Source organism: Megalobrama amblycephala, linkage group LG18 (assembly GCF_018812025.1).
Source record: "Megalobrama amblycephala isolate DHTTF-2021 linkage group LG18, ASM1881202v1, whole genome shotgun sequence".
NCBI classification, from domain to species: Eukaryota; Metazoa; Chordata; class Actinopteri; order Cypriniformes; family Xenocyprididae; genus Megalobrama; species Megalobrama amblycephala.
In genome coordinates, this window is record NC_063061.1 from 21,317,329 (window position 1) to 21,331,906 (window position 14,578).

A 14,578-nucleotide genomic window follows, 5' to 3' on the forward strand; every position below is an offset into this window, starting at 1 on the left:
TTTCAGCTCAAAATATCCCATAGATTTTTTTTTTAATTAATTTTTTTAACTGCCTATTTTGGGGCATCATTATAAACGCGCCGATTTTATGCTGCGGCCCCTTTAAATCCCGTGCTCTCCGCCGACAGAGCTCGCGCTTGCCTTTAACAGTGCCTTAACAAAGTTTACACAGCTAATATAACCCTCAAAATGGATCTTTACAAAGTGTTCGTCATGCATGCGGCATGCATGCGTCGGATTATGTGAGTATTGTATACTGTTATATTGTTTACTTCTGATTTTGAATGAGTTTGATAGTGCTCCGTGGCTAACGGCTAATGCTACACTGTTGGAGAAATTTATAAAGAATGAAGTTGTGTTTATGCATTATACAGACTGCAAGTGTTTAAAAATGAAAATAGCGACGGCTCTCTTGTCTCCGTGAATACAGTAATAACCGATGGTAACTTTAACCACATTTAACAGTACATTAGCAACATGCTAACGAAACATTTAGAAAGACAATTTACAAATATCACTAAAAATATCATGATATCATGGATCATGTCAGTTATTATTGCTCCATCTGCCATTTTTCGCAATTGTTCTTGCTTGCTTACCTAGTCTGATGATTTGGTTGTGCACATCCAGACGTTAATACTGGCTGCCCTTGTCTAATGCCTTTTATAATGTTGGAAATGTGGGCTGGCATATGCAAATATTGGGGACGTACACCCCGACTGTTATGTAACAGTCGGTGTTATGTTGAGATTCGCCTGTTCTTCTGAGGTCTTTTAAACAAATGAGATTTATATGAGGAGGAAACAATGGAGTTTGAGACTCACTGTATGTCATTTCCATGTACTGAACTCTTGTTATTCAACTATGCCAAGATAAATTCAATTTTTCATCCGAGGGCACCTTTAATCTTTTTGTTGAAGATTGAAGATGAAGATTTTATCCATATTCTTTGATGAATAAAAAGAACAAAGGAACAGCATTTATTTGAGTACTTGCTGATTACTTTCTATTTTTTAATCATACCCCAAACTTTTGAATCCGTGTGTCATGTAAAGCTGTTTTCTTTAAAAATTTTGGATAGTTGGAACCTGTTTGCCAGTCAAAAAATAAAAATAAACAAATCCTAAAGGAATCAGACAAGAATCATCTAAGAATAAAAATCTAGAAAAACTGAAAGTCCCAGCTTATTTAATTTTACTTTTTTTGCAAGATTTCAGTTTATCCAGCAGGGATTCTTAGATGAGACTTACTGTATATGATATGAAAAAAACAAAAAAACAAAAAACATTTGACATCCAAGGCCCAGTTTGGATAGACACAGGATAACAACTCTTTGAGTGTTTACAGTCCTTTAAAACATGCCATTCTCCAGTTGTTCACTTAGAAATTGAACATTTTCATACACATGCAGCTCATTACTGAAAAGAGGTTCTTTAACCACTGTGCATGTCTTAAAGGCGAAGAGGTCTTTCCTTGGCCTAGACTGTCACCACGTGCGACCATACATTCTAGAAAGTGCAGTGTACAAACACGCAAGTGCTCGCATTGACCCTGGCCCTTTCATACAGAGTACAGCTTTTATAGAAGACGGCAGTGCATCAATTAAACTCATTCAACATGGAAAATGAAGTATGGTGATCAAGAGTTCATTCAGGTCAGAATGAATGAAGAGAGCAGTCATAGTTTCTACAGTCAAAGTAACTGCATAATTACATTCTCGTGTGTCATTTTTCACCAAGAAATTGAACATTAAGTGTGATTTTTTAATCAAAATCATTTTTCATCTTATTTTGCTTTATAATAGATGCGTGCATACTAATGTATAGTATACTAACAGTGCTACATCACAAAAAGAAGTGTGAAATACATATTTGTTAGATAGGATATATTTTTTACTCAAAAATACAGAGATGTACTGTACTTGCAAAAAAAAGAAAAAAAAGAAATAATGTATTAAAAAAACAGCACTTTTCACAAGTGAAAAGTTTCACTCAAGATATTTGAAGTGTCTTACACAAGAACAACTTAAAACAAATCTGGTTGACAGCAGCCCCAAGCTACTGAATTTCAGAGCATGGAAAAAGATTTTCATTGTTTTTCTCAAATTGTCTTGGTGTGAAAGTGTAATCTGAACTGCTTACAATATGGCATACAAAATTCCATACAAGTGCTTCAGCTATAGTCTCCCTGGGCGAGATGCAAATTTGATGCAAAGCAAGTCTTTTTCAGACAACACTGAAGACATCCCGAAGGAGATCCCTAAAATAACTTAACTTTTTGTTTACAGTGAAAAGTTTCTGCCAATTGTACAGGAACCTTCATCAACAGAACATAGGAGTGTAATTCGAGCAAGTTTAGTATGTGTTGTTCAGTTAGAGGTGAGCTGAGACGATGAGCTGCTGCTGCCAGAGCTCTTGGCGCTCTTCTGCCCCCTGGTGGCACTGACCTGCCGTGGCACTCGCTGGCTAGAACCGTCTCTTGCCGATTTCTCCCCTTGTCCTGAACTTGTTTTACTGCGTACTGCACAAATACACACAGACGAAACACATGTAAACATAACAATTAAAACACATACACGTAACACGCTCTATCATTTTGAGTCGAAAGCTGCAAAACATTTGTGGAGGAACAAAATCATTAAACCTCACTTTTGACTTTTCTTCATTTGAAAGACTTTTAGCTAATGTATGGGAATTCCATAAGGAAATTCAAAAAATAAATGTCATTCTGATGCTCTTTAATGTGGCGTGACAGAAAAAAAGTATTTTAAAAATCGGACAAAAAGGTACAAGTTAAAAGACTGTGTACCTAAAGGGTTAGTTCACCCAAAAATGAAAATTATGTCATTAATGACTCACCCTCATGTTGTTCCAAACCTGTAAGACCTCCGTTCATCTTCGGAACACAGTTTAAGATATTTTAGATTTAGTCCGAGAGCTTTCTGTCCCTCCATTGAAAATGTATGTACGGTATACTGTCCATGTCCAGAAAGGTAATAAAAACATCATCAAAGTAGTCCATGTGACATCAGTGGGTTAGTTAGAAGTTTTTGAAGCATCTAAAATACATTTTGATCCAAAAATAACAAAAACTATAACTTTATTCAGCATTGTCTTCTCTACGGGTCTGTTGTATATCCGCTTTCACTCCACAGTGACGCTGCTTCTTCTTCTTTCCTGTTTTACGGCAGTTGGCATCCAGCTTATTAATGCATTACCGCCCCCTTCTGCTCCGGACAGTGATGCGACAGTGATGCACACCTACGCACCATTTAAAAAAAAAAAATATAGCAATACCAAAATACAAACAATGTAGAATAGCTTGAATACAGCGTGCGTCTCCCTCAGACTGTAAATGAAGCTCGGGCGCACTAGATAACACGTCATCAGCGTCACTGTCTGGAGCAGAAGGGGGCGGTAATGCACCAATAAGCTGGATGCCAACCGCCGTAAAACAGGAAAGAAGAAGAAGAAGCAGCGTCACTGTGGAGTGAAAGCGGATATACAACAGACCCGGAAGAGAAGACAATGCTGAATAAAGTCGTAGTTTTTGTTATTTTTGGACCAAAATGTATTTTAGATGCTTCAAAAACTTCTAACTAATCCACTGATGTCACATGGACTACTTTGATGATGTTTTTATTACCTTTCTGGACATGGACAGTATACCGTACCTACATTTTCAATGGACAAAAAGCTCTCGGACTAAATCTAAAATATCTTAAACTGTGTTCCGAAGATGAACGGAGGTCTTACGGGTTTGGAACGACATGATTAATGACATAATTTTCATTTTTGGGTGAACTAACCCTTTAATGGCATTAATGAGGGAGAGAACTACAATCCCATGAAGCATTGCAAATGAAATAAAAAAAAAAAAATGGAAATAAATAAAACTACTATTGATTTAAAGGTCCCGTTTTTCGTGGTTTTTTGAAGCTTTGATTGTGTTTATAGTGTGCAATATAACGTGTTCATGTTTCGCGTGTAAAAAAAAACACAGTATTTTTCACATAATTTACTTATCTGTATACCGCTGTTGATGACTTCCTTGTTCTATGAAGTCCCTCCTTCAGAAATACGTAACGAGTTCTGATTGTGCCAGCGGTTCCTGTGTTGTGATTCGACAGCAGCTTAGCGAACCTTGCCCGGAAAGGTCACGCCTCTTACCATAACGTGGAGATGCACGCGCTCAGTGTTATTGTAAACATGTCTTTAATTTTACCCTATCAATTTGAGCCGGAATCAGACCCGGTGATTGGACTGCGGGATGAAAATAACAGCGTTTCGACGACATGGCGACAAACACACTCTACAAACGCAACTCTTGTGTATTCCTGTGGGCGGAGGTTGGTCAAAAAACTGTTTTAGTGACGTCATTAAAGAAGGAAGTAGAGGGATGTAGTCCAAACTGGCCGTTCGATGTCGGCGACTTCTGTTAAATAAAATATCTCGCTTGGCATTGAACTTTGAGCTTTAAAATTTTACAGATTTTATTTATACTCTAACAACAACATTACACACTAACTAAAGTTTGAAACATGGGATCACGAAGAACGGGACCTTTAAAGACAGGGTAGGTGATTTGCTTAAAAAAAAAATTTGTTATGCTGGTTGAAAGTCTCTTCACATTCCGATAGGAGTCACTAAGTGGTCTAAATGTGTATGTATTTAAATCATCTGTGGAAGGCGTAGGACCATAAAATGTTTGTCCATTCATATCCCTCGGACCGAGGGATACGATAGGATGTCCTACATGCCTGTCAACGTATGTTTTTACATGACCTCATGTACCCTGTTTGCACAGATATCATATGTCATCAGCACATTTCATGCTATGTAGAATTAGGAAAGATGACAGTCACGAGCACCGCAACCGAAACAGCAGTCACGTTTTACAGTTCCTCCTGAACCAAAACAATGAGCTTATGCTGCGTTCAGGCCATAACTACTGTAATTTGGAAGAGACCCGTGACATTATACTCTGCAGCAGTCAGGTGGTACAGGTCGGTGCTCTTTAAATTCATTATTATTGTGATATTATGTGCTTTGAGACATGAGGTAGTTTAACACATTCTCTTGTGTTTTGGAGGAGGCGTGGCTTGAGATGCTCTGAAGGGAGGGTGGGATCTTATGTTTTCAGAGCTAGCTCGCTATTGCTAACCTCTCCGAAAATGACCAACCCTACATTTAAATACTTTATGTATACTGAAACAAAATATTTTACAATTATTGCACATATATAAATTAAGTAGTTTGAGAGTGTAGAGAGACTGACATGGGCTGTGTCCCAAATGGCACACTTCATGTGCACATGCAGTCTTACAATGGCCACCACATGTCCATAGGGTGTCCCATTTGTTATTTTAGGATTCAGAAGGGTGCTCGTGAGCAATACGCGCCCTCGATACGCACTTTTACCGAGCCTGCAGGCCTGCGAGCTTCACAGCAGACATCTATCCGACAGGCAAAGCGTCATGAAAGTGTGGACTCGCGAGATCATGAGGGCTTAGGGTTCCATTTAGGACAGGGCCTCATGTCATTCACAGTGCTTCATGGGTGTGGGCGGCACTAATGAGTTCTTTTTCCATAATTTGCTTGTTTAAAAATTTGTTTAAATAACTCAGATATGCCACATATTAACAACCTCATAGCTTCACAGTAGGTCTGTCTGTAAAGGTTAAGTTAGTGTTAAAAATCAATTCCCCTATGGAGAAAATGAATGAGATTTTTACTTTTTTATAGCACAAAATAACATGAATGAACATCATCATGAAAAGACAAAAAATAAAAAAAATTAGTTCACAGATCATTAGGTACAGAAACAATTAGAGAAGAGCATTTTTAAAAAAAACATTATGAAATCACTATATTTTAACCTGATATTGATGATTTAATTTAACATTTGTTAAAATAAACCTACAGGCACCGTTTAAATTAGATATATTAAATATAATTAATTACATCATTAGAGAGAGTTGAGACTTTTTTTTTTTAATTCAGGGCATAAAAATGCATTTCTGGATCAAAAATGACTCAAAATGATAAAGCAGGTCACATATTAAGGAATAGAGGACATTTATAATGATTAGTAAAATTATGCAACAACTATCCAAGATGGTTTACAGTTGCATTGTGGATAGAAATTAGTGATGAAGTGGCAAAACGTACAAACACCATCCGTTTATGAAGTTGACAGTCACATGCATGTTTTTCAATGTCGGTGGCAGAGAGTTTTGCAGGATGCTGGTTTACTAGTGCATAACAGTGTCACATTTGACACACGCCATTAACAGACATTCATTTACCATGAGAAACAGAGGACTCTATAACAGGGATGAGAGACACAGAGTCCATGAGACACATGAAGGAAGCTGATCTGGGGCATTTCACCCCCATATTCGGAGCATCGAGCCCGCAAATCGCAGGCAAGTTCGGTGAGGCATGAGAATGAGAACAGATATATGGCACTATGAAGCTGAGGCAGGAATTAGTTATGTCAGCATGAGAAATGTGCTGCAATAGTTCATGGCAGTGAAGAGAAGACCTTGAACTTGCAAACATTGGAATTGGAGAAAAAAAAAAAAAAAAGTAAAAAAGGATGAGGGTACCAAGCTAAAAGACAGAGAGAAGAAAAACCTTGAGAGACAGGAGCGCTCGTGTCACCCGCGCTGTAGACCACTATCTTAGCCCCTCCCCTAGGTGGGCGGGGCACCGGTGCAGAGGGAGGGGCTGCAGTTTTAGAGCTTTTTCCTGAGACCACACTCTCTTCTTCTAAAGGAAGTCACACAGATTCAATTAAACAATGCTAGCACAAAACACAGAGAAAGTGATCAAAGGACAAAGTCAGAGTTTAAAACTACCACCAGAACAGCAGAGATGTTGTTTTGTGTTGGACATCCCCTATTTTCCTTCTCAAATCAGAGAATACTGTGGCACATTATGCTTTGGTCTGTTTACTCCATGGTTTTTACACGTGTACCACTCACCTCTAGACTCCGAAGGTGCAGTGGTGGTGTGGGACGCTGTGGATGTGTCACCGTTGGATGTATCAGATACTTTTTGCCCCGCACACATGGTCTTTAGGGTCTGAAAGACTGCCAGAGGAGCAACGTTCATCTTCAACAGGTCCACTATGATCCTGTAGAAGAGCATGAAGGGTTCGTTTAGAATCACGAGACACATTAACAGACAAAAAGTGTGAACTCAGAAAAAGAGGTTTACATGTCACACAGATTATACTACATGTAAGATGTTCTTATTGCTTTTGTGAAAATGGCAACAGCAATGAAATTAAAGATGTCAGTGTTCAATAAATGAATATTTGTGTTAATCTACATATAGTCTTATAGTTCATTAGCTTAAAGAGATCACAACATGTTTGGAACAACTTGCGGCTGAGTAAATGATGACAGAATTTTAATTTTTTGGGTGAGCTATCCCTTTAAATGTAGGCAGTTCACAGCTGCTTCACACTAACGCTATTTTAGCATCATTGAGACACTATTGTAGTTTTTTATTAATATTTTTGAATTAATATTTATTTAATATTTAATATATTTATTTAATTTAATATATTTAATTAATATTTAAGTTAATAATTTTGTTGTGTTTCAGGTTATTGTAATATGTCTATATAGCTTTTATTCATTTTTATTTCAGTTATTTAATTTAAATTAAATAAATTTTGCCTTGCAACAAGCTGATTTTTTTTTCTTTCGTTTTTTTATTTTCAGTTAACATTTATATAGTTTATATATATAGTAATGAAAATTAGGGCTGCACGATTAATCGCATGCTATTCTCACGCGCATTTCGTCAGTAAAGCCGGTTCCCTGATTACCGCTAAATCGCCATCACCTGTTTTTAAACGCAGCGCCTTTTAATAGACGGAGCCGTAGTTCACGGACAAGCCACGCAATATCGCGTTCATTATCGCAGGCGATTCATCTGCGATATGAACGCGATATTGCGTGGCTTTTCAGTGACCTACGGCTCTGTCTATTAAATGCCGCTTCATTTGAAAGCAGGTGATGGCGATTTAGCGGTAATCAGGGAACCGGCTTTACTGACGAATGCGCGTGAGAATAGCATGCGATTAATCGTGCAGCCCTAATGAAAATGATTTTAATGGTTTCAATTTAGTTAACTATAATAACATACTTCACACATTGCTCACCAAATCTGATAGAGTGAATCATTTCTTTCAAACAGACATATATAGTATGGAGGAGACAGTTTTCGTTTAAAGGTGCTAAAGTGGATGTTTTGTTTTATACATTTTTGCAATATTACTTGAAACTGTCTTTACTAACTGATAAAAGACTATTTATTAGGTGCACTGAAAGGAATAATATTAATATACATCATCTGTGCACGAGGTAGGGCCTTAAAAACATCAGCCAATCGTTTACGCGATCATCGCGTAAACGATTGGCCCTCTAGCTTGTCAATCACTGCCATGACGTTCCTTGTGAGAGACGTGCGGGGCTGCGCGCTCCAGTAACTTTCCACACTCCACAGGTGCCGCATGCAATGTTTTTGTCAGGAGACAGGAGTAACAACTGCAGATTATGAGTTACCTGCGGTGAGTCCGACATAATGAATCCACTAACACGACACAGCGAATGCCGGTGGTAAACACTGGTGTTCCAATACGAGTGTTTACGAGTTTTGGGAGGCATTCCTTCGAAGGAGGGGGGTTGTTCTTACGCATGCGCTCATTTCAAAAACTCAGTAACAGTCTTTGGTTTCTCAGTCGACGAAAAGATCCTCTTTAGCACCTTTAATAATTTGGTGAGCTGTTAACCTGGCTCAATTTCAGTCAGACACAAGCAAGAGAGGCGGTTCTCGGTTCAGTGACTAGAAAACAGCTTGAATCAGTTGGATTTGTGGTTCAATTGAATCACTGAAAACATCTGACTCAAAAGGACATTTCTTAAAAAAAAAGAAAGAAAAAAAGACATTGTTCCAAAATTGTTTGTTCTTTTTTTTCCCATGCAATAATACTTTAATATTTTTGACCATTTTGCTTCCATAACTTGTCCTCATTCAAACTAGTGGAAGGAAAACATTTTATCCATTTGCATCTTTAGATTTATCTTTAATAGCCATTTTCTCTCCTGCAACGGCAGAAATCTCCATTTCAGTAGCACCTACACCAACTTAACAGTTTTGTTCCTTACTATTTTTTGAAGGTTTTTACACAAATTGTTCATATATCATTTGCCTAAGTTACTGCTTAGAATTGTCTGGTTAACATAGTAGCTAAGTTTATGCAAATTAACCCTGGAGTGTAATTAGTGCATATTTAAACAACATTTCACAAAACAATTGTCTTATTGTTCTGTCATTAGTGCTATTCACCTGTGGTGTTTGCCTTAAAGAACCCTATTGACACTATCCGTTTGATTTTTTTGTGACTCACTTGAAAACCTCTTGATCAATGACTATCCCAGCAGCCTGAGTGAGCTCGAACAGCTCAGTCTCCTCCGCATTTAAGACCTTTTTCTTCTTGATGCTGTATTTCTGCACATTGCCGCTGACGGTGACGCTCAGAGAGGGGGAATCCGGGGCTGTGGGCATCGTCCCGGGCTGCGCTGACTGTGACATCCGCGCCACCTAAACACTATAAAAACATGAAACCACACTAACAACAATCACAAAACAAGCACGTATTTCTGTGTCAGATCTGAACGATGCTGTAGGTTCCAAAGAAAACACTAATCTAATTTCCTCTCATGTATTTAAAGCCAACAGTGCTTTGTCCTGGCTTTGTAAATGACCTTTGAATAATAATACTACATTATTATAAATGCTGCAAGTGGTTGTGCAAGTATAACAGTCTAATTGCCACATAAACATGTCCCTGTTCCCTTCCTAATTACAATTTACACAGAAATGTTGTTTAAGCTTTAGAATATAATATAACACTCACAACAGTGCACTAGTGAAACGCCCGCGTCTTTCCTCTGGATTTGTTTTGTTGCGTGATAGCTGCTTCTTCTTCTTCTTCCTTGGTGTTTTAAGACAGTTGTTCTGCGAAATGTTGCATTACTGCCACCTGTTGTATTGTGTTTAACTTGGCACTTGTTAAATTAAATATTTAACAAGTCCAATCTTCCTTGGGAAATTAACCAAATATTTCCTTTCTTGGTCGTTGCTTGATAACGCCAACCAGCATACAGCAAGTACTGCCGCCGTCAGGTCTGGAGAAGGCGTTGGCGGTTATCTTCCTCCAGGGGGCGCTTCTCCCCCTTTGAGCTACATTCAAAACTTAAGTTTAAACCAGTGGCAATAATTTACAACTGAATTACAACAGCACGAATATTTCACAGCAATTGAATTGAAATCTGTGTCATGTGGAGCCAACTGATTTATACAGTTTAGTGGTGGAGCGTTTTCAGCTGCTGGTGAATTATCATAAACTGTTTGAAGCCATCAACATTGAGTGGAACAACATAGATTCTTCTTTCTGTAAAGACAAAAAAAAAAAAAAATGTTTAAAACCACTGCTCAATAAATGACAATCAAATGATCTATATCATCCCAGTTGAAGGTCTCAGGGCTGACTGCAGCGATAGGCTAGGAAAATTCGGTCACCCACTGCTAGATGGAGCCATTCTCACTGACATCTGCAGCTCGAGTGCAGTAAAGGTGTGGCTGGAGAGCATGCCTGAACTAGTTCATACAGGAAATCAGCAGTCTAATAAAGAGGTTGATTGGCACAAGGTATTCTGAAAATATGATTATTGCCAAGTAAATCAAACAGATTAACAAATCATCCAACCATCTATTCTGCAAACCACTTGAAGGGTTGCAGGGAGGCTGAAGCCTATAGTGCCTCCGGCCAAATTAACAAATCACTCCAGCAAAAATAAAACAAATGAACAAAATTGAAATTCTGAAAACCCTTTTATTTGTAAAATTGCAATCACTAGTTTTTTTTCTTAACTTAATAGTTTAGTTGAGATCTGATGTCAAAATGTTTGATTATTCAACACAAAATCATGATGAACAACATTCTGTTCTGATATGAGTAGGCCTACAAGCAACCAATAAATGAAAAGTCTGCCATTAAAATGTTTGTTTGTCTTATATTTGTTTGGAATTTTTTTTAAAAAAATCTAATAATAAGACAATCTTGTGACAATTTCCACTATGAATGAATAGCACAAAGAATATGCAAAATTCACAAGCATGACACCAATTGTGTGCAGGAATGCTGTCCTTGTCTGTCAAGATCCGGTCCCCGTTGCTGGGAATTCTCTGTCTGATTAATTCTTCCTGTAGCTGGAAAACATGTGATTTGTTATCTGATATTTTTTATCTAAATAAATTACAGCAAGATCTGTAAATAATAATGGCAATGGCAGACAATCTGGTGATGTTGATGTTCGTTGGAAAGCACCCATTTTGGACTGAAAACAGCAGAAAAGAGCACATCTTCACAAACATACCATATCAGTTACAATGAACGAGTTGGACCGGTGCATAGAAAGAGACAAAAGACTGAGGTGGAGAATATCAGTGTCTTTATTTTCTTCTTTATTGTTCTTTAAAGTGTTTATGTATGTGTTTAGGCAAGCAGACAGTTCTTGTTTCCAGTTCTTGACCTCTGACAGCAAAACAGGAAACAGGTCTTGCAAATTGCATTGTCTGAAAAGGGACCCTAACCCTTTAGTAAAATACAGGAAAAATAAAATAGAGAGATAGAAAAAATAGTACATTCCTACAAACCATTGCAAACGTGCTTGAGCTTCAGTTTACCACAACTGGTGTGTGAGTTGATCAGTGTTTATATGTGAATGAAAGCCTAAATTCAATCTGTTCATCATTTAAAGTGATTGTGTCTCTTCAGAAAATTTGGACTAACAGATGCCCTAGATTCAAAAATTGAATTTACCTCGGCATAGTTGAATAACAAGAGTTCAGTACATGGAAATGACATACAGTGAGTCTCAAACTCCATTGTTTCCTCCTTCTTATATAAATCTCATTTGTTTAAACAACCTCCGAGGAACAGGCCAATCTCAACATAACACCGACTGTTACGTAACAGTCGGGATCATTAATATATACGCCCCCAATATTTGCATATGCCAGCCCATGTTCAATGCATTACACAAGGGAAGCCAGTATTAACGTCTGGATTTGTGCACAGCTGAATCATCAGACTAGGTAAGCAAGCAAGAACAATAGCGAAAAATGGCAGATGGAGCAATAATAACTGACATGATCCATGATATCTATCACTTGGTGTGCGATATGAACCTTAACTCAGTTTCCTGTTCTTAGCTGACAGGTGTGGTCTTCTGCTGCTGTAGCCCATCTTCTTCTAGGTTTGACGTATTGGGCGTTCAGAGATGCTCTTTTGCATACTGTGGCGAGCAGGGTGGGCGAGAGCTGTGAGGGAACGGCGCGAGGCCGGTGACGTGAGAGATAACAAGCTCCACCTGCAATGCGCACCGGCCTTTAGTCTCTCACAGAGGAGCTCCGTGAGCATAAAAGGAGGAGCGATGACAGTGAAGGACGAGAGAGGACCAGGCCTGGATATTATTTTATGTTTTATTATGTTTGTGTGGCCGGCAGATGTCCGCAAGGGTCTGTCAGCATTACTTTCGTTTTGTATTTGTTTATTTTGGTATTAAAGTTATGTTTAACGTTCGCCGGTTCCCACCTCCTTCTTCCCATACTTACGAACTACATTACATTGGTGCCGAAACCCAGGAGGAAGGAGGGACATGCTGTCGGAGAGCCCTCGCTGCTGAGGGGGATCGCGGTGCTGCGGAGTTCGGGCAGCGCAGGAGTGAAGACCGCGAGAGGCTGCCCGAGGCGGTGGTACTGGAGCCTTGTGACAGGTGGGACTGAGACCCCAATGCCATGCTCCTGGGACGAGGTGGGGTGGCTGCCGTCCAGGAGGGAGTGGAAGAGTTGCCGTCGTCCGCCATGGGCCAGAGCCTGCTACCGTCTGCCATGAAGGGGAGGAGCAGGGGACGGCGGACTTGCTGCTGGCTGCCCTCAGTCGGAGGAGCCATCGCCAGCCACCAGGAGGCGGTCGAGGATCGGGCCGTCCACCGAGCGTCTGGTGCCGGCTGGCTGAGGACCGAGCGGCAGTGTGTCCGGGAACCGGACCAAGAATTTTTTTTTCTCTTTTTCCTCTCTCCCCTCTCTCGTTCTGTCGCTCCCCTTGCTTCCGTCTCCTTTCTCTCGTCTCGTCTGTCCTTACCCCCAGGTGCTGCAGCCGCCGAGACAGGCCCCGGGGGGGAGTAGAGCGCAGTCTCGGGAGTACCCCCCGGCCTGCGAGGGGCGATGGGGGTATGTGGCGAGCAGGGCAGGCGAGAGCCGTGAGGGAACGGCACGAGGCCGGTGACGCGAGAGATAACGAGCTCCACCTGCAAGGCGCACCGGCCTTGAGTCTCTCACGGAGGAGCGACGACATTATTATTATATTATTTTATGTTTTATAATAAATTATGTTTGTGTGGCCGGCAGACGTCCGCGAGGGTCTGGCAGCATTACTCTTGTTTTGTATTTGTTTATTTTGGTATTAAAGTTATGTTTAACGTTCGCCGGTTCCCGCCTCCTGCTTCCCATACTTACGAAATACGTTACACATACCTTGGTTGTAACGAGTGGTTGAGTTGCTGTTGCCTTTCTACCAGCTTGAACCAGTCTGGCCATTCTCCTCTGACCTGTGGCATCAATTTTCACCCATAGAACTGCCGGTCACTGGATATTTTCTCTTTTTCGGGACATTCTCTGTAAACCCTAAAGATGCTTGTGCATGAAAATCCCAGTAGATCCGCAGTTTCTGAAATACTCAACAACAACCATGTCATGTTCAACATCACTTAAATCACTTTTCTTCTCCACTCTGATGCTCAGTTTGAACTTCAGCAGATTGCCTTGTCCATGGCCCATACCCCATACCCTTAAATAGGGCACTATGTGAAGGGACAGCCATTTGTAGTGGTGTCTGAAACCATAGAGGACTTGCCCTTTGATCGTGAAAGTAAAAGTGGCCTTTGCAATGGGGAAAATCAAGAACTTTTGTACTTTTACTCAAGTCAAAGTAAAATGGAATACTTAATATTTTTAATGGAGTATTATTTTATTTGGGTATCTGTACTTTTGCTCAAGTACTTGATTTGAGTACTTCATCCACCACTGTCATTTTGTTGCTTGAGTAATAGTTCACATCTCTCTTGTATTTACTCACCACCTAGGCCTACTACATGCGTGAATCAGTGGGCGTGGCTAAGGAGGCAATGGTGTAAAAGACAGTCTTTCACCATTCAATGATACTGAAACAAAATATTAAAATCAGTGAAGACAGTCACTTACTGACATAACGATGCAATCTGTGTAGAGTCCCCATCACTAATACGCACAGACTGCCTGAACAAGGCCTACAGAAAATCAAAGTGATATTGTACAAAAATGAAAAGTCGTAGATTCAAGGACCGGACCTCAAAAAAGCACATCATTTATAGGAGACATTAAATGTAAATAAGTGACATGTTATTAACGATATATTAAGAAAGACCCTGGTCATTAAAAGTATACCCATAAAACTT

At 39.7% G+C, this 14,578-nt stretch overlaps 1 protein-coding gene across 3 annotated transcripts; it reads right to left on the minus strand.

Annotated features, from left to right (window-relative positions):
* Window positions 1-1,870: 1,870 nt before the first annotated feature.
* On the minus strand, window positions 1,871-10,199 carry mzt2b (mitotic spindle organizing protein 2B). Of its 3 annotated transcripts, none has more exons than XM_048166703.1 (5): window positions 9,937-10,199; window positions 9,427-9,648; window positions 6,989-7,140; window positions 6,639-6,773; window positions 1,871-2,520 (listed from the first exon to the last, which is right to left on the minus strand). In XM_048166703.1, exons 2-5 carry the CDS (start codon window positions 9,609-9,611, stop codon window positions 2,369-2,371), a joined length of 624 nt encoding a protein of 207 aa, XP_048022660.1. In that variant the 5' UTR covers window positions 9,612-9,648; window positions 9,937-10,199; the 3' UTR covers window positions 1,871-2,368. The 3 variants fall into 3 exon arrangements, with proteins under 3 accessions (XP_048022660.1, XP_048022658.1, XP_048022661.1); XM_048166701.1 differs by having other exon boundaries at window positions 9,427-9,627; window positions 9,937-10,196; XM_048166704.1 differs by lacking the exon at window positions 6,639-6,773 and having other exon boundaries at window positions 9,427-9,627; window positions 9,937-10,189.
* Between the last annotated feature and the right edge of the window lie 4,379 nt (window positions 10,200-14,578).